The sequence below is a fragment of the Cyprinodon tularosa genome, unplaced genomic scaffold (genome assembly GCF_016077235.1).
Source record: "Cyprinodon tularosa strain WSP-4 unplaced genomic scaffold, ASM1607723v1 ctg168, whole genome shotgun sequence".
NCBI lineage: Eukaryota > Metazoa > Chordata > Actinopteri > Cyprinodontiformes > Cyprinodontidae > Cyprinodon > Cyprinodon tularosa.
The window spans coordinates 409719-430630 of NW_024038513.1; the positions used below are offsets into that span (position 1 = coordinate 409719).

At 42.2% G+C, this 20912-nt stretch overlaps 1 protein-coding gene across 1 annotated transcript; it reads left to right on the top strand.

Annotated features, from left to right (window-relative positions):
- Positions 1 to 776: 776 nt before the first annotated feature.
- Positions 777 to 20865, top strand: LOC119780943 (protein asteroid homolog 1-like). The gene is made up of 8 exons (XM_038281198.1): positions 777 to 903; positions 4450 to 5246; positions 5468 to 5563; positions 12726 to 12809; positions 15324 to 15521; positions 15631 to 15835; positions 18374 to 18509; positions 20277 to 20865. Exons 1-8 carry the CDS (start codon positions 777 to 779, stop codon positions 20665 to 20667), a joined length of 2034 nt encoding a protein of 677 aa, XP_038137126.1. The 3' UTR covers positions 20668 to 20865.
- The last annotated feature ends 47 nt before the right edge of the window (positions 20866 to 20912 follow it).

Consider the following 20912-nt stretch of genomic DNA (forward strand, 5'->3'; position numbering starts at 1 on the left):
TGCATTATAGACATATGCATTATAGACATATGCAGCATCTACATATGCATTATAGACATATGCAGCATCTACATATGCAACATAGACATATGCAGCATCTACATATGCAACATAGACATATGCAGCATCTACATATGCAACATAGACATATGCAGCATCTACATATGCAACATAGACATATGCAGCATCTACATATGCAACATAGACATATGCAGCATCTACATATGCAACATAGACATATGCATTATAGACATATGCAGCATCTACATATGCATTATAGACATATGCAGCATCTACATATGCATTATAGACATATGCAGCATCTACATATGCAGCATCTACATATGCAACATAGACATATGCAGCATCTACATATGCAACATAGACATATGCAGCATCTACATATGCAACATAGACATATGCATTATAGACATATGCAACATAGACATATGCATTATAGACATATGCAACATAGACATATGCATTATAGACATATGCAACATAGACATATGCATTAAAGACATATGCAACATAGACATATGCATTATAGACATATGCAGCATCTACATATGCAACATAGACATATGCAGCATCTATATATGCAACAACAGCACAACATCTAGACATTTTACATCTGCTTATTTTTGACACAAATGGAACAACCCCATAACAGTCAGCAGTCTAATGGGTGTAAAAAAAAAAAAAAAAAATGATGTCAGGAAAGTGAAACTAGAGCAGCTTGTTGTGCTGCTTGATGTTTCAAACACAAACTGAAGATGGGGGTTAGAGGCTTGGACTCCTTCTTAAAAAGTCAGGATGGGATTTATGAAAATCTCCAGTTTAGAAGCAGCCGACTGGTGATCGATGGCTGCAGCCTGACCTACCAGCTGTACTTCAGCTCAGGTGAGACAAAAGAAAATAACTTCACGTTGGTTATCATAGCTCAGGATTTATAGTTGCATTGCACTTACAATACCATCTCTCATCATATGACTCTACAGTGCTGCAAGGCAAGTTTATTTGTATATCACAATTCCCTGCCAAGAGAATTCAAAGTAGTAGTAAACAAAGTTTCTGTTTCTGTGGAATCAGAAATGTTTCGATTCTAATGCAAAATGCAATGAGAAAGTTTTTCATTTCATTAAGTATGAACAGGTCTGGGCACCAACCAATTATCAAGAAATAATAACCAAGCAGGTTTCACCTTCTCTTGTTTTTCTAATGGCTTGTTGAGTCGTGCCATCATAGAGCAATAGATGACTGGATTTATCTACCAGTATTCCCAAACAGCAACCTGCACAGAACAAACACAAAGGACTTGCAAAATACAATAACTTATAAACAATATACTTCTACTTTCTGTTAAAATGCATCAGTCAAGCTTTTTAACTAAGCTCATCAAAGTCCAATTAAAGGCTTAATAAGAAAACGAGTAATCTACATGTAACATACCTATACACAGTGTCTAGAAATAAGTAAAAATGTCTTAAATTGTGTATAATTACCATTAACTTGAGTCAGTAAATTAGATAGTTTGCCAATGGAGTGAGTATTTTTACTCTTAGAATAAGATGAGATAATATGCACTTGAAATAAGACAATGCAATCATGTTTTCTTATTTTAAGTGTAAATTGTCTTATTCCATTGGCAAAATGTATCTTTTACCTCCTCATCCAAGAACAAATGCACTTATTTTAAGAAAAAATTACTTATCTAGTTTTCGTTTTTTCCAGTGCAGATAGGGGCTCCAGAGTTATTTTTAACCCAATAGGTAATAATCCAATGTAAATACTCTGAGAATCATATATTAACTTAATTACTAACTGCTGAAGGATCCTATAACATGTCATTATTCACTACTCTAGCATTAAAGGTATTGATACAATAAAATGGAGAAATAAACACTCTAAAATGAATTGAACAACTTAGGATTTACTGGGCTAGAAAATTCTCCTTTAAATAAATCCACATAAAGCTTGCCATTCATTTTCAATATCAACAATGCATTCGTCAGACCTTAAGTAAGTGGGCCCACTCACCCCCAGTCACGCCCTTAAGTCCCCTTACTTTAACTTAAAAGTCACTGTTGCAGGCCTGAGTGTTGCTTTGGAGCAGAAAGACCACAAACTTATCGGTCGCTTCACACAAAGAGCAACAAAAATCAATTTAAGATGGTACCTTTTTTCTTAGTTTAGAGATGGAGAAAGAGAGCATAACGTTAGAGATTGAACTAACAAACACTGCAGAATGTGAGAACAGAGATAGAATGAAGCAGAACGTCCCTATTTCCTCCAGCAGCCTAAGCCTATAGCAGCATAACAAGTAATGAGAGCAATACTTGATTCTTGCTACCAAAAATGTTTTTACTCACTTTCCCATTAATTAAAATAGGATGATAATTTTATAGATAATGTAATAATAAAAGCTATTTATTAAATTCAATACAGATAATATTGTTGATAGCTAGTTTTTAGTTTTAGTTTTAAACCTGTAGCCTTAATGTAGACAAAATCTGTGGCCAATTCAGGGGCTATAAATGGCTTAACCTCCGCATATCCATCTGGAAACCTTCCGTTGAAGTAATTTTGGGAAGGGGCAAAAATACTGGTTAGCTGATTGGCCTATGTTGGTGATAGACGGGCCAAATAAACCAATCAGATCAACGTAGGATATGACGTTGCCTACTAACAGAGCGACGATGAAGAGGAGCCAATTGATAGATCAAACTCTTGCTGAAACCAGTCGGGAGAAGAGCAAAAACATCTTTTCCTCTGAGAAAAGCCTCCAGAGCAGTGTTTTGCTCTTCTTTCAGTGAAGTAATACTCTGTAATTCCCATAAAACTTGCTCGATAGCCACGCTAACGCTAGTTTCATCGGCTGAAGCCGCCATGTTCTTTAGACCGAACTGTCACGCTTCTCGTTGCGTCACACCTCAACCCGCCTCAAAGCCAACGCTGATTGGACATTCGTTTGGTGAACGGCTCCAAATTTTCTTTAACGGAGAGTCTCCAGACTGATCTGCGGGTGAAACCTTGAAAGCTCGCGAGATCAGGATGGTCTCACGAGGCTAATAAATGTCACCAGCCACGTTAATAGGCTAGTGAGGTCACACTGAGTTGACCAAATTCAGAAGGTCAAATACAACCAATAAATGCTCCCAGTCTTCCCCAGATTTTCAGGATGGCTCCACACTGGGCTTTATGAGCTATCCTATCCTTAATTACCTGTCAAATAGAAGAATAATGGGGGATAAGAGCGGCAAATACCGTGATAAATGCTTAATAGATTTAACTTTCTGATAAAATATTAACTTTTAAGATGTTAAATCTCCAGTGTGTAATAATTCCAGGCATTTAGGGATGGAAATGTAATATATCATCCATAAATATGCTATTTTCGTCTACGAACTGAAAGTCTAAATCTTCATGTTTGTGTTGCTTTAGAAATTGTAATTTATGAATAACACAGGGGCGGATCTTGCATTTATGGAGCCAGACATCTTTGAGCTACGGCAGCTCAGAGCTGCCAAACTACTGACTGTAGAGATCATCATTACGCTCCTATGTGACTGTGGCAAGTTAGACCAATATAAAATCTATATCCTACACAGACGTATAAGATCATTTTTAGAAAAATATCTATGTAAAAAGACTTTGTCATCACTTGACAAGATATGTCATACGGATGTTGTACCATGAGGGCCTTGGTATTGTTGGAGGGGGAGAACTGGTGACTGTTGCAGCAGTCAGCGTTCTGACCCTTAGATGTCATTGAAACGTACAAACTATAGCTTTAAATACAAAAATATAACCATGTCTGACTCTAGTTATTGTTGGACAGGTGTACCTAATAAAGTGGCCGGTGAGTGTATACCTAAAACTAATACGTTTGCAGTGACTTAATGGATTTAGCGTTAATCAGTAGTGTGGGAGTGGCCATTTTCCCCCAAATATGGTAGCCCCTCCCTCCTGCCATCTTCCGGCAGTGACGTCACGGTGCGGTAACCCGTAATATGTAGCCAACATTTGGAAGAAGAATGTTTTCAAGATGACTTGGATAATAGCGCGTTGTGACAAACACCAGATACAGCACTGGGACTTGATCAACAGCCGATACCGCACCGTGACGTCACAAACCAGTAGGTGGCAGTAGTGTTCTTTGACTAACATGCCTCCAGTAAAGCACATTCACATGAAAATATTCTCAATTAAAAACACTGATCATTTATTAAATAAAATGTAAAAATTTCATATTTAAAGTACTTTCAGAAGTTTGAATTCTCTTAGCATTAGCAGGTGTCATGGAGGCACAATATAGCATATTTATAAAGACTATGTGAAAACATTTAATGCTTGTTAAGCTAAAGAAGCCTGTTGGGACAACAGACAGAGTTCTGGTCCTGGTGAGTCAGCAGTCTAATCTTTTTGTTCTTGGGTTATTCCATCCAGGTCTGGACCAGAATCATGGTGGGGAGTATGCCGCCTATGAGAACCTGATTGAGAGATTCATCACAGCTCTCAGAACCTGTAAAATCTCTCCGTTTGTGGTTCTAGATGGAGGTTCTGTTATTTCGAAGGCGAAAACTGCAGTAAAGAGAGCCAAAAACCGAATCCACAAAAGCAACAGAGCAAGCATGAGTGGGGAACACAAAGACATCCTCCCCAAGCTGGCAGACATAGTCTTCAGACAGAAGTTGGCCCAACTACAGGTTCCGGTGGCCCAGTCCATCAGCGAGTCTGACCAGGAGATAGCTGCCCTGGCAGCGGAATGGGAGTGCCCAGCGCTGTCTAATGACAGTGACTTCTATATTGTTGACTTACCAAAGGGATTCCTGCCTTTCTCTGATTTCCAGTGGAAACAGAACGGTTCTCTGAGCTTCATCCCCTGTAGGAGGTACAAGTCCTCCACGTTCTGTCGCTTGTTTAGACTCCAGCCCCAGTTCCTGCCTACCTTTGCTGCCTTGGCTGGTAACGACTACATAGAGTGGGAAGAGATCAACTGGGATCAATTTGTCCCACCTGGCACAGAGCCCCACGGTCGTCTCAGAGGGCTGCTTCACTGGCTGAAGAGGTACCAGGAACCAGAGGAAGCCTTGGAGGCAGCTCTGGACCTGATGGGAGAACCGAACGAGAAAAAAGAGGAGGTCCTCCAAAGACTACATCTGGGGATGAAGGCCTATCAGCTGCGACCGAGTGCTCTGAGCAGGTTCTTCCTTCATAAAGAGCTGCCTGAGTTTCCAGCACAGGTGATGAAATCCTTATTTCTAAACCCTGTTCTAGAACACCTGTAGCAAAACCTAAATGACCCAAAAACCAAAAGCTTGTTAGGACTCCAGGCCAGGAGGCTATGTTTTTAGGAGAGTTTGTGTGAGTGTATCAGATTTGATCTGATCTAGACCACAGACCGATGAATGGTTTTCAGTGAATCTTCTTCTCAATGATCTCTAAGCCAATCTCTCTTCTGCAGGTAGCGCATCGCGTTCCAAAATGGATGCTACTCGCCCTGGCCCAAGTCTGTCTCAGTCGATTTATTCTGGACAAAATGCTCAAGACATTTGGAGAGGTAAAAAGTACTTAAATGAGTTCCACAATTTATTTACAAACAAAAAAAAACATCGGGACCAATAAAAAAAAATAAAAATAAAATGAGGATTAAAGGATAATGAAAAGTTGAAAATGTCCCCCAGTCTTTTATGCTGGTTTGGAGAGAAGGTGCGAAGCAATTGAAATGTTGCCTGCTAATAGAGATTATACCATCAGGAGCAATAATCAGGGTCTCTGTATGTGAAGAATGAGCTTTTCACTTACCACTGAGCTCTATGTAGTGCCTCTGGCAAGGAGAAGAATCAGGCAGCTTGTATGGGACACCTGCATATATATCAGTAAAACTGAGCTACGGTTAGGCTAACAGAATTAGAGTATAAAATAACTCTTACCACAAGAAGGCTTGATCAGCGTTTAGTTTAAAGCGCATCATTCAAGCGCGCATCCGTATGCAGCTGGCGTGCTGTGCCAGCACACACCGAGGTCTGAACCGGAAGGACAACATGATGACCAGGTGAGGGAGGGCCCTTTATATACAGACAGCGCCACGACCAATTGGATCGGCACTTGTATGGTGCGTTCAAAGCCCGCAGGGCATACTGCCACATTTAGTTACCAGAGGTTGTTTTTAAGCCGTTGTTTATTGTTTGATTTCTTTTCAACACTGGCTGAGGTCAGATTATTTATAATGATTGGAGGCTCTAAAACAACAATGCAGCTGTATATCATCAGCATGGATGATAAAATAGATTATCTTAACCAGTGGTCTTGTAAAAAAAAATAAAAATAGGGGGCATGCTGGACTTTGTTGTTTTTTTTTTTGTAGCATACATAACCTAATTAATATTGTCTATTGACCTAAAGCAATATGCATGGTCTGGTTGTTACATGTCAGGTACGGTCATTGACTTTGACCAGGGCACCTTAAAGTAGAACTTCATAATTAGCGCTGGCTATCAGTGCCCCTACATAGTTAGCATGGCTATCAGTGCCCCTACATAGTTAGCATGGCTATCACTGCCCCTACATAGTTAGCATGGCTACCACTGCCCCTACATAGTTAGCATGGCTATCTCTGCCCCTACATAATTAGTGCTGGCTACCAGTGCCCCTACATAGTTAGCATGGCTATCACTGTCCCTACATAATAAGCACTGGCTATCACTGGCCCTACATAGTTAGCATGGCTATCACTGCCCCTACATAGTTAGCATGGCTATCTCTGTCCCTACATAGTTAGCGCTGGCTATCAGTGCCCCTACATAGTTAGCATAGCTATCACTGCCCCTACATAGTTAGCATGGCTATCACTGCCCCACATAGTTAGCATGGCTGTCACTGCCCCTACATAGTTAGCGTGCCTATCACTGCCCCTACATAGTTAGCATGGCTAGCACTGCCCCTACATAGTTAGCATGGCTGTAACTGCCCCTACATAGTTAGCATGGCTGTAACTGCCCCTACATAGTTAGCATGGCTATCAGTGCCCCTACATAGTTAGCATGGCTATCTCTGTCCCTACATAGTTAGCATTGCTATCAGTGCCCCTGAATAGTTAGTATGGCTACAGTGCTCCTACATAGTTAGCATGGCTTTTACTGCCCCTACATAGTTAGCATGGCTACCACTGCCCCTACATAATTAGCGCTGGCTACCAGTGCCCCTACATAGTTAGCATGGCTATCACTGCCCCTACATAATAAGCGCTGGCTATCACTGCCCCTACATATTTAGCATGGCTATCAGTGCCCCTACATAGTTAGCATGGCTATCACTGCCCCTACATAGTTAGCATGGCTACCACTGCCCCTACATAGTTAGCATGGCTATCTCTGTCCCTACATAGTTAGCGCTGTCTATCAGTGCGCCTACATAGTTAGCATGGCTATCAGTGCCCCTACATAGTTAGCATGGCTATCTCTGTCCCTACATAGTTAGCATTGCTATCAGTGCCCCTGAATAGTTAGCATGGCTACCAGTGCCCCTACATAGTTAGCATGGCTTTTACTGCCCCTACATAGTTAGCATGGCTACCACTGCCCCTACATAATTAGTGCTGGCTACCAGTGCCCCTACATAGTTAGCATGGCTATCACTGTCCCTACATAATAAGCACTGGCTATCACTGGCCCTACATAGTTAGCATGGCTATCACTGCCCCTACATAGTTAGCATGGCTATCTCTGTCCCTACATAGTTAGCGCTGGCTATCAGTGCCCCTACATAGTTAGCATAGCTATCACTGCCCCTACATAGTTAGCATGGCTATCACTGCCCCACATAGTTAGCATGGCTGTCACTGCCCCTACATAGTTAGCGTGCCTATCACTGCCCCTACATAGTTAGCATGGCTAGCACTGCCCCTACATAGTTAGCATGGCTGTAACTGCCCCTACATAGTTAGCATGGCTGTAACTGCCCCTACATAGTTAGCATGGCTATCAGTGCCCCTACATAGTTAGCATGGCTATCTCTGTCCCTACATAGTTAGCATTGCTATCAGTGCCCCTGAATAGTTAGTATGGCTACAGTGCTCCTACATAGTTAGCATGGCTTTTACTGCCCCTACATAGTTAGCATGGCTACCACTGCCCCTACATAATTAGCGCTGGCTACCAGTGCCCCTACATAGTTAGCATGGCTATCACTGCCCCTACATAATAAGCGCTGGCTATCACTGCCCCTACATATTTAGCATGGCTATCACTGCCCCTACATAGTTAGCATGGCTATCTCTGTCCCCACATAGTTAGCGCTGGCTATCAGTGCCCCTACATAGTTAGCATAGCTATCACTGCCCCTACATAGTTAGCATGGCTATCACTGCCCTACATAGTTAGCATGGCTGTCACTACCCCTACATAGTTAGCGTTCCTATCACTGCCCCAACATAGTTAGCATGGCTAGTACTGCCCCTACATAGTTAGCATGGCTGTAACTGCCCCTACATAGTTAGCATGGCTATCAGTGCCCCTACATAGTTAGCATGGCTACCACTGCCCCTACATAATAAGCACTGGCTATCACTGGCCCTACATAGTTAGCATGGATATCACTGCCCTTACATAGTTAGCATGGCTATCTCTGTCCCTACATAGTTAGCGCTGGCTATCAGTGCCCCTACATAGTTAGCATAGCTATCACTGCCCCTACATAGTTAGCATGGCTGTCACTGCCCCTACATAGTTAGCATGCCTATCACTGCCCCTACATAGTTAGCATGGCTAGCACTGCCCCTACATAGTTAGCATGGCTGTAACTGCCCCTACATAGTTAGCATGGTTATCGCTGCCCCTACATAGTTAGCATGGCTATCCCTGCCCCTACATAGTTAGCATGGCTATCACTGCCCCTACATAGTTAGCATGGTTACCACTGCCCCTACATAGTTAGCATGGCTAGCACTGCCCCTACATAGTTAGCATGGCTATCACTGCCCCTACATAGTTAGCATGGTTACCACTGCCCCTACATAGTTAGCATGGCTACCACTGCCCCTACAGAGTTAGCATGGCTATCACTGCCCTACATAGTTAGCATGGCTGTCACTGCCCCTACATAGTTAGCATGCCTATCACTGCCCCTACATAGTTAGCATGGCTATCACTGCCCCTACATAGTTAGCATGGCTGTAACTGCCCCTACATAGTTAGCATGGCTATCGCTGCCCCTACATAGTTAGCATGGCTATCCCTGCCCCTACATAGTTAGCATGGCTGTAACTGCCCCTACATAGTTAGCATGGCTATCGCTGCCCCTACATAGTTAGCATGGCTATCCCTGCCCCTACATAGTTAGCATGGCTATCACTGACCCTACATAGTTAGCATGGCTAACACTGCCCCTACATAGTTAGCATGGCTATCACTGGATGAGCTTAACCTGCCAATCTGCCCTGGAGAGCCAAACCTGAAGATTCCTATGTGGATTCCCCTGCTGCTGTTAGTTAAGAGCTGGAAACTCTGATCAAGGTCTGCCATTAAAGTCAGAAGCTAGACACTGCAGCTGCTCTGGAACTCTGCTGAACAAACAGTCTCTGGACCCAACAGTTCCCTCTCTCTCAAAGAGAAGCCCGGATTCAGTCAAGGTATAATTCTGAATTATCAAAGACTCATTCTCATCAGCCTGCCTTCTAATCAAACCATCTTCTCAGCAGACTTCTGTGAACCAGCCCGGACCAGCCCCTGACCCAGTACATTGTCTCTTTATTGTGAAACATTCAATAAACCTTGTTTAACTTTTACCCAGCCTCCGTTGTGTTCTGCATATGGGCTAAGAACCTAAACCCATCATGACAGAACACTGCGGCCAAACACAAAGCCCAGCAGATCACCTCCGTAGGAGGCTTGAGGAACAGGACGCTCAGATCCTTGGACATGCGCATATCCTCCGTGAGTTGCATACTAAGCTTGAACATCAGAATCAAATACTACAAACATTTGCCAGCTACATGGGTAATGCTAACGCCACGCCAGCGGTACGCCAGTTCCGGATTCACTTCCGCCTCCAAGGTCACCGGCAGTGACGTCACTTCCTGAGTTCCGTCCCAGTCCGCCTGAAAGATTTTCAGGTAATCAAAAAGATTGTAAGGGATTTTTATTCCAATGTCGATTACTTTTTGAACATTCTCCTGGCAGTTTTCCGAATGATAGAAAGAAAATATCATTTATTCTTTCTCAACTCACTGGACATGCCCTTGAATGGGCAGAGGCAAGGTTCTCCTCAGAATCCAGTTTCACTTGTACTTTTTCTGAGTTCATTTCAGAGTTTTCCCAAGTATTTAATCACGACACAGATAAGACCATTGACTCTCGAGCCCTGCTGAATTTAAGACAGGGAAATTCCACAGTGGCTGAGTTCTCCATCGACTTCCGGGTCAAAGCCCCAGCCTCTGGTTGGAACGAATGTGCTCTCAAAAGTGCATATTTTAAATGATAACATCAAGGATGAACTAGCCACAATCGACGAACCGAATAGTTTGGAGGAATTAATCCGTTTAACCATCAGATTGGATAACAGGCTCCGAACTAGAAACAACACTAGACAAAGAAGTCTGAATTTTTCTGTGTCAGCCCCTGCATTAAATAATGCTTCTGTTTTTTCTGGATCCACTGAACCTGTTTCCAAGCCAAAGTCTAAAAACCAGACTCTTTCTGTGCCTGTCCAAGTCTCTCACTCAGATGGAGCGGAGGCCGAACCCATGCAGATTGGACACATAAGGCTAACCCCTGAGGAAAGACAACGACGATTTAGGGGCAATCTGTGTCTATACTGTGGTGAGACTGGCAATTTCATAGCTTCATGTCCGGCTAAGTCAAAAGCCAGGGCCCGTCAGAGGAATTGAGGAGTCTGACGGGCCATTTGAAAACTGAAAAAGCTCCTCATCTGATGTTACCTGCTACACTTTTTTTTTCTAACCAGAACCTCACCTTGTCTGCTTTCATTGACTCCGGATGTGAGAGTAATCTCATTGATTCTAACCTGGTCCAGCAATTACAGATTGAAACCGTTCCGTTATCCAAGCCTCTCAGAGTATCTGCTATTGATGGAAAGAAACTCCATCAAGTCACTCATCAAACACAACCTCTAGAACTGTTGATCTCTGGAAATCATCGTGAGACATTAACCTTTTTTGTTTTCCCTTCTGCATGCTCCCCTTTGGTGCTTGGATTCGAGTGGCTGGAACAACATAACCCCCATATCAACTGGGCTGAACGCCCCATTGAGTCTTGGTCCACGTCCTGCAGCCCCTGCTGTTCAGTTCCCTAGAGGTAGGGGGGAGATGGACTCTCCTGTCCTTACTTCTGTTCCTCCCGAGTATCACGATCTGGCACCAGTCTTCAGTAAGGTCAGTGCGACGTCTCTTCCACCTCACAGACCATATGACTGCGCCATAGAATTATTACCAGGAGCTCCCCTGCCCAGCAGTAGACTTTATAACATCTCTAAGCCTGAACGTGAGACCATGGAGAAATATATTAATGAGTCTCTGGCTGCTGGGATAATCCGTCCATCTTCTTCTCCTCTTGGTGCTGGTTTCTTTTTTGTGGGTAAGAAGGATGGTTCCCTACGACCCTGTATAGATTACAGAGGCCTAAATCAGATAACGTCAAAAATAAGTACCCACTACCATTACTGGCATCAGCATTTGAACCTGTTCAGGGTGCAACAGTTTTCACCAAGCTCGATTTGAGAAATGCTTATCACCTCCTTAGGATAAGAGAAGGAGACGAATGGAAGACAGCCTTTAAGACCCCCTTAGGCCAATTTGAGTATCTGGTCATGCCTTTTGGTCTCACAAACGCTCCTGCCTGTTTGCAGGCTCTAGTCAATGACGTCCTCAGAGATTTTTTGAATGTGTTCGTTTTTGTGTACATAGATGATATTTTGATCTACTCCAAGAACCTATCAGAGCATAAGAAACATGTCCGTCTGGTTCTTCAGAGACTTTTGGAAAACAAGCTCTTTGTGAAGGCAGAGAAGTGCGAATTTCACCAATCATCTGTTACTTTTTTTGGGGTTTGTGCTCGAGGGCGGGCAGGTTAAGCCATCCGAAGACAAGATAAAGGCAGTTCTGGACTGGCCGACACCTGAAAACCGCAAACAGCTTCAGAGATTCCTTGGTTTTGCAAACTCAGGATTCAGTCAAGGTATAATTCTGAATTATCAAAGACTCATTCTCATCAGCCTGCCTTCTAATCAAACTATCTTCTCAGCAGACTTCTGTGAACCAGCCCCTGACCCAGTACATTGTCTCTTTATTTTGAAACATTCAATAAACCTTGTTTAACTTTTACCCAGCCTCCTTTGTGTTCTGCATATGGGCTAAGAACCTAAACCCATCATGACACATACCTCTCCCATCAAATCAAACACATAAAACAAAATCTTAGATATTTTAACCATTCATTCCAGATGTTACTAATGTTGATCATTTCTCTCGGAGAAGAGAACTTTTTAAATGATTTTGTGTATGGAAAGATTTAATAATCTCTGGAAGAAAGAGATTAATTTCTAAAACACATAAGATTATATTTGCTCATAATAAAGGAATTAAGAAATGAATTATAAAATCAATTATGTATTACTTTTTATTCTTAACCTTTAAATATCCTTTTCTACAAGGTTCTTAGTGTTTTTCAGTGTGCTGGAACATTCTATTGTTGTTAATCCTTCTACAGGCTGTAAAACAAGCTATGATGGAACCGGGTGGAACCAGCAACCCTGATTGTCGTTCCCAAGAACCGCCTCTTCCTTCTGCTCAGGTAATGTTTAAATATTCCCTAATATCCCAGAATGAGTAAAGCAACCAGTGTTTCTTTTTCTTTAGCTCAAATTTTGACGAATTCAGATTTCAAATTCAGCCCAACAGGAACCAGAGCCGTCCACAAAGGGTGGAACCTGAGTTTAGTAAAGTAAAGTTTTCATCTGATCAGACCTCTTCAGTCACGGAGAACTGTATTTTTTTCATGTTATAAAAAAAGGCTCAAATGGTCCAACAGCAGAATATTAATAAAAACTATATTTCGTGTCCAAATAGATTAGAATAGAAGAGAACAGACTAAAATAGAAAACAGAATAGAATACAACTAAAAAAAGAATAGCATAGAATAGAATGGATCAGAATATAGAACGCGTACACAATCAAACAAGACTAAAATACACAAAGTAGAACACCAAAAATAGAAGCTAGTTTAGAAAGTAAATAAAAAAACACGACTGTTGTAAAAACAAAGAGAGTAAGTTTCAAAAGAAAAAGTAAAAACAGCCCATCTACAAAAAAATGGAGTAACTGCACATAAAGATTGAAACTGTGCAAACAGCATGGTTGAAAACACTCACTTGGCCGGTTTGGACGAGACATGGTCCTGAAGTCTAACGGCAGCTGGGAGGAAGGATCTATATCAATGTACGTTAGTGCACCTGGTGGGTAGCGGTCTATCAGTTGTGCAACAGTTGGTGCCTTCAAGTCGTTGCCCATAGGAAGACGTTACTGGATATAACCTAACGGAATATCTTCAGAACGGCTCCAAATGACACTAAACTCATATGGGTGAATAGAACATGATGGAATAACCTAAAATCAAGGGCCCAATGGAAAAATACCGAAGTTCCCCTTTAAGTACACTTTTTAGGTATATATACTTACTCTATTACTTATTTTTCCTCCTACTTCTACTCATTACATTTTCACACATGTATCTGTACTTTCTATTCCTTACATTTTTAAAACAAATGTTCCTCGTTACTCATGACTTCGGTTTAATGCAGAGGTCAGGGATTAGTGGACAGCGGTCCGGTGTTATGCCCAAAAGTGCGTCCCTGCCGAGATATGCATCCCCAGTCGTGGGAACGTGCCTCGCTCTGTACAACTGCGACTATCGACGAGGAAAATAGATTAAAATATGACCAATGGAGCTAGTTGTTGTTATAATAATGATATAAAAAAGTTTAAATATTCCTCTCATGGAAAAGAAATTGTGGTTATTTGGCAGATTCATTTACAAAAGTATGGGTGTTATGAACAACATTCAATCCAAAGATTTTGTCCGAGGTACGGCTGATTTATTTGTTGCAGTCTCTCGTTATTCACACACAACAATAAACAGTGATGCCGACGTCGGTTTTAAAACTGCAAAGCTTTGTCTGAAGCGGAAAATCAAACGTGCATCTACACAGCACAGCATTTACAGACCAGTGTGATGCATTCACGAGCATCCGATAACTATGGTGCATTCAGGAGCATGGGACATTTCACACCTACAAGGAAAGAGACATAAACGGAACAGAACTTAACTCATACAATAATGGATTTAAACAGTGTGGGCTTTCTTACTATACTGAATTCTCTATAATTGTATTTCTTTTTGTTCTGATTATGCGCATCTGCTAGCTTTTTATTCTAAATAATATATAATATTACAGCAGCAAATTATTTACGTTTTTCAAAAGCCTGTTTACAAGCTCCAAATGAGGCTTCAGATCAGACAGTGATAATTACGCTGTCATTGTTTTACAGGCAGAATTAGCATTTGCTGATTCTTGTCCTTTAACTACTGATGGATATACAGTGTGAACTCCTCTGAGATAGCACGGGATGCCATTTTTGGCAATTTCAATTTTTTTAAATGAAAAATTCAGTGTATAACTGAATGCATAAATACCTCACTTAATTTCAGTGTTAAATTCTGTTTAAAGTAACAGATCATTAAAAATGTTGATGATTTTCTTTATTCTGACCCTGCTGATTTTTAATTGGTTACCCCTGGTTTAATTGTTTGAAATAATTTTAAACTGAAAATCTGAAAGGAACCCCTGCAGAACCGTGAAGTCGGTCCATTTTAACCCGTCCCAGTCCTGACTCTTATGTGGTTGACTTTTGTTTTTCTTTCTTGTGTAGATTCTCTTCTTTTGCTGCTGACATTGTTGTTTAAATCTTAAGTCAACCACTGTTGGATATTTCTATTAAATTATACTTTATTAATCCCTGAAGGGAAATTCATTTTCTGGTTAGGTCATTATTTTGTGTTTGTTTTTTTTATGCATCATTAGATATATTTCTGTGTAAGTTGGACTTCCTCCTTCAGCTGTTCTTGCCTTTCTTTCTCTGCCTGAGCTGCGGCTCATTTCTCCCGATTACTTCCATGCCTCAGAATATAAGCGCTTCGTTCTCGTTGTCCTCTACTGATCCTTCCGTTATCACACAACTTTTTTCTTACTCCACGTTTTGTTTTTCATTATGAAATGTCCTCCCTTAACTCTACCTATCTCACGCGCAGGCAGTGGACCGTGGTGCTGGTGTGAATGAGATCTCCAGACCGATCCGACAGGTGATGTACGGGCTTCTGTTCGGGGGAAAGAAGTTAGTTCACGTGGAGGAGTTTGACAAAAACGAAGACAATGAGCTGATATCCATCGAAGTAAAACCAGAATTCACCAAAACCAGTAAAAGGCTCCACCTTGAAACCTTGCCCGAGGTGATGCTGCATTTATGCAATTCCTGTTTTAAATGTTTTCATCTGTGGCTGTCAATCAGTAGATTAAAAAAAACGTACTTATGGTCTATCTCGTGCACCGTCACACCAGGCAGAGCTCTCGGACCGTCTGCAGGTCTTACTGGAAACTCTGGGAGTGACCGAGGAGTCTCTGAGCCTTCTGCCACCTGAGCTGAAGCTCCAAGCAGCCGTCACCTGTTACTGGTTTCGGAAAGCTCAGCCTACTCCAGACTTCACAGAGCTAGATGCGCTACTGCTGGGAATGTGCATCAAGAACACACCTACATCCACAGCAGGTAACTGGAACCAGTCTGCCAGTTCTGAAGTTGGGTCGAGCCGCAGGTTGGCTCCAATCATTCAGAGGTTAGACTGTTTGGGGAGTGTGGAGTTAGGAAGCTGAGGCGGAGGCATTTATTGCAAGATATAACGCTCAAATGTATTTAACGACCTCGGACAGAGAGATAGAGCTCTCTGACGGAGGCATTTCAGTACATACATTTGGGAAAGAGTACCTTACAAAATCACACACACTCCTGGGGAACCAACCCACACCCTGCATAAAGAACTTTCTCACATCTGAACATTTGGTTATTCCCAAGAAAAAAAAAAAAACACTTCAATTCATCAAGGACGTAAGTTTTAGCCAGATAAACACTCAGCACAGGTCTCTCGTTCACGTCATGAAGGAGACTAGAGTAGGGAGGCAACTGCTTTCTGTCATCCCCACTCTTTATTTCCATAACTTGACTCCAGCTTACAGACTGGCAGTGTTGTGCCTGAACGCGTTCATTGAACGAAAGTTCATGAACTCGTTCATATTTTGGGCGAACGTGAACTGAACTACTGTATTACTGCCTGATGAACGTTATTGTGAACTCGTTCATTCTGGTGTCTGTGAACGGCACGCTCTCTCAGTTCAGCTCCGTTCAATAGGGTGCCAGATTTCTATAGAGCCCTCCAGGCGAAACCCCGGCTAAATCACACCGTAAACAGGCCTTAATATGTAGCGGGAAAAACACCCAATCTGGCAACACCAGCTACCAGCGTCGTAGCCTACAGCCGCGTGCGTCATCAAAACAAAATGCAGCGTTGAAGCTGCAGCAGCATGGAGGCGACCGTGGAGGCGACAAAGCAGCAGTATGATCACTTAAAACAGTTTTATGACCAGGTGGTCGGTGAGGATGATGGCAACAATCTTACATCTCTCTGCAAACTTTGCCCGCCGGCTTTCAGTAAAAAAATCCGCACTTCAGTAACCTTAAATTCCTACCTCAGCCTGGTCCCTCAGTTTGTTTTAGTAAAATGTTCTTGAGGGTTTTACTATTAATGTAAACCTGCCTGGTATAATTTTCCAGGATTCCTTTTTAGTATGTACTGAAATGGGATTTCAAATTGAAAAAATTATTAAAATTAAAAACAAACATTTGCACCTTAAAGACTACTTTCCTGTTTTTCTTTTAATAATTCCTCATAAAAAAGACCATTCAAGCAGCACATTTTTCCTGATGTTTTTGAGAATATACTGTAGGGGTGAAAGCTGCAGCTGCTACTAGTGTGAAGTGAATCGACAGCAACAAAGCGTTAAAGCAGCAATGGGGAAATGCTGTCCCCTCTGTCAGGACTCAGCCGACAGGGCCGTGCAGTTTCTGCCGGTTCTGCTTCTTTCTGCTTTCTCCGCAGGTGTTTGCAGTTGACGGGTGAGCAGGGCGCACGCACCTGTGGCTGGTTGAGCTGCGTCTGATCGCACTATAAGAGCAGCATCCAGACAGCAGGAGGACGCCAGAGTGTTAACCGTAGTGGTTACTTCACGATCGCCTTTCAGAGGGTCCCACTCGTGCTTACTCCAGGTTCTGAGTTCCCACAGGGTCCTCCCTTTCTCCTGGCTCCAAGCAAGGTGCTTCGAGCCACTCTGGTTTCTCCTGCTGCCCCGGATCATTGTTAAGTAAGCGCAGCTCTGTCACCCTCAAGCCCGAGCCCCACCTGTCACTGAGACACCCGCCACCAGCTCCATCGATCAGAGCCTGAGTCCGCTCCGTCCTCCCCCGGTTAGGTTGCTGCGTCCGGTGGTAAGCTCACGTTCCTCTGTTCATTTTTTGCCTGATCGCCCTTTCCGGCTAATCACCTTCTTCTCCTTTCAGAAGTCGAACGGGTCCCGGTGCTGTGGCTTCCCCGTCGACTCCGTTGCTTCCATTTTCTCTCTCTCAATAAACAGTTAACTGATCCCTGTTGCCGTGTGTGTTCTGCATGTGGGCTAAATACGTTCAGCCGAACATGACACCCTCAATGCTAATGTAAACCCTGGTTGGATAAGGATTCAAAACTGGATATGAAGATGAAATCTGACGCACAGTTTCAGAGTAACAACTGATAAAATAATTGCTGTCTGTGGTTCTACAGTAGGCTATGATGTAATTGAGCAATATATGAAAAAAAAAGAACTATGAACTAGTTCATTTTTTGGAACTGTGAACTTAGTTCAAAATTTTGAATTATGAACTGAACTAGTTCATTTTAAAATGTGTGAACTGAACTTTGAACTAGTTCATGTAGAAAGAGAACTTTCCCAACACTGCAGACTGGTAAAAGACTTCTAAACAATCATCCCTATTTAGGCAGAGGAAAGGCGCACTCAAAATATTTGATCTCAGAAATAGGCCAAGGAAAAGCAATGGTCTACTTCCTGTGGTTCTTTGATCAGGAAATCTAAGGATTTTCTGCCCTCTAGTGGTAAATCTGCAGATTGCAACCCAGGTTTGTTTCAGCTCTGCTTCTTTAATGTTTCTGGTTTCATTCTTTAGCTTGGTAACAACTTTTTTTTTTTACCTCTCTTGCAGCCTTGAAAACAGAAAAGAGCCAGAAACTGGAGCAGAATGTGGTTCCCGCCTTCAAGCAATGGCAGACTTGTCTGCAGGACAGCATCCATCTGAACCAGCTGCTGTGCTTCCCTCTGGATGAACCAGATGTTGCACGGTGAGAAGTTTCCCACAATCTGAACCGGTTTCCTGAGGTTTCAATATTTCTGTAAAATGTTTTTTTTTTTTTTCTGAAGATCCTGCAGAGATTCAGTCCTTGGGCATTAACTTCAGTTCTTGTGTTAAGTTAAACATGTATTCATCACGTAAAAGGTCTTTTTGAACGATTTAAGATGCACCTTCAGACGGAATTTCATCCTTTTAGGTCACGTTCAGAATGCAGGCCTTGATGCTCAAATCCGATTTTTTTGTGAAATCCGATTTTTTTTTTTTTTTCGCGTTGCCATTCACATTTCCAAATATATACGACTTCTATGTGATCTCTTGTGTGAACTGCAGTCATACAATGCAAGTGTCCCGCATGCGCAGTAGAGGACGCAATGACATCACAGGCCAGCGTGCTCTGTGTTTACGGAAGTTGGAGCACATCTAGCGATCTTTCCTAACCATAAAAACGCAAACTTTTCAAGATGGTTAAACATAAATACTGCTCTCCACATCATCATCCGCCACGGTTGACGTTTTTCTTGCCGCTTCTTCATAGCAAGACCAAGAATAGTGACCTTTGTCGGGTATTAATGGCGTTCAGGTCGGATGATGCGACCTAGCCCGTTCAGACACAGGTCGCATTTGAAAAGATCGGATTTGTATCGGATTCAGGACCACAGAGCCAAGTGGCCTGGGTCGATTTTGAAAAAATCGCTTCTGTGGTGCTCAGACTGCCATGAAAAGATCAGATCCAGATCAAATATGGGCCAAAAAAATCGGATTTGGGTCACTTCAGGCTACATCATCTGCTGCTGGAAAGCAGAAAACCCAGATTGATTTATTTATGCTGAAATTAAATCTGAGAATGCAGGAAGAACCAACAGTTCTCTTGTTCGGAGAACAGATCAAGATGCAGGGATCACGGTGGGCGATGCACCTCCTCTTACCTGCTGAGACGTATCAGAACCCTGCAGGAAAGTCAAGGAGAGGTTTATCAATCGCTGGGATTTGAATCCACTTAGTTGCCCTGATGGAAAATAAATTTCATTTCATTACTGTTTCAAAAAGCATGTTTTGTAAATGGAAGTTCAAAGAAAGAAAAAATGCAATCCAAAAGTAAAACTTTAAAACACTTTTTCAGAGGTCCTTTACTGTTTTCCTTTTTTTCCTAATAAATTTTTCATATTTAATTTTGTTAATTTTTTTTATTTTTTTCAAATGCTTACCTTTTCACAGATTATTTGTTATTTTAGTTTGGTTTAAATCAAGTTTTAGGAATTAAATTATTTTAAGTTTGGATTTTCCATTTTTCTCTGGCATGTGGAGCATTTCCTCTGGTATATAATGATATCAACCTTTTTAAATCTCATTTAGAACAAAACACATCCTGTCTTTAAACACATTTATTGAAGGTGTTGGTCTGAACTTATTTTTGCTGAATTCTGACTTTAATCTCAGAATTCTGACTTTTTTTATTGTCAGAATTCAGTCTGAATTCTGAGAAAAAAGTCAGAATTCTGACTTTTTTTCCTATGTTAAACTGAAATAAAATGTAAAAATCAGTTAATTTTTTTTTTTTCAGTGGCCCTAATCCTTTTCCGTATTGTGCAGCTCTTTGACCGTCTGTCATTTTTAAAGTTATATGCAGATAAACGCGGTGCGCTGTGATGCTTCTCATCCTCCATATATGACTGCAATCAGCTCTGAACTTAATTATTTAACTGATTAGAATGAAGGTTCTGAAGGTTTGTGATCTAAGCTGGTGTTTTTGCATCAGGTTGTACCAGGGGAAACTGGTCCACCAGCTGCTCCACAGCATGAGGTCCGGTGGAAAACCGAAGACCTTCCTGAAGGGTGACGGGTCCAGTGAGAAGCTGTACTGCTCCATGCTCTCCATGGTCCTCCAGCACCAGGGTCAGAAGGGCCAAGGTGCGGCGACCCGTCAGCAGCAGAGTCTGAAGGACCTGAGCACCAACGTCCAGCTGCTGTCCCTGCAGGACGACGAGACGGAAAAAGAAGTTCAAGCAGCCGCTGCAGCAGCGCAGCGGGAGCTGGATGAGCAGCAGCTTCAGCTGAGACCCCGACACAGAACCAAGGAGAGGAGCAACAGGTGTAAGAATCCAGAACTGGCCCGTAAAAAGGACTGTCGGGGCTGGGACCTCCTCTGATGGATGCTGCTTCCATCTGAACGTTGCTGAGATCTTTGCCAGAACCTTTCATTCTGCTGAAGGTTCTACAGGGGGATCGGATGGGTTCTCATAAATGTTCAGAGTTCTGAGGGCTGATAGCTTCTCCTGCTCATGTCTTCTTCTGTTGAGATTTCATCAGTTTTTGGCTTCATTCAATCTGAATAAAAGTTTTTTATCAGCTTCAGATATTTTGTCTTTATTAAAATCCTCTTTCTGCTACAGTT

Coding starts and splice junctions, on each gene's coding strand:
- LOC119780943 (XM_038281198.1), top strand. CDS start 777: ATGGGGGTTAGAGGCTTGGACTCCTTCTTAAAAAGTCAGGATGGGATT. Junction 12,810..15,323: donor CGCCTCTTCCTTCTGCTCAG/GTAATGTTTAAA, acceptor TCTCACGCGCAG/GCAGTGGACCGTGGTGCTGG. Junction 15,522..15,630: donor ACCTTGAAACCTTGCCCGAG/GTGATGCTGCAT, acceptor CCGTCACACCAG/GCAGAGCTCTCGGACCGTCT.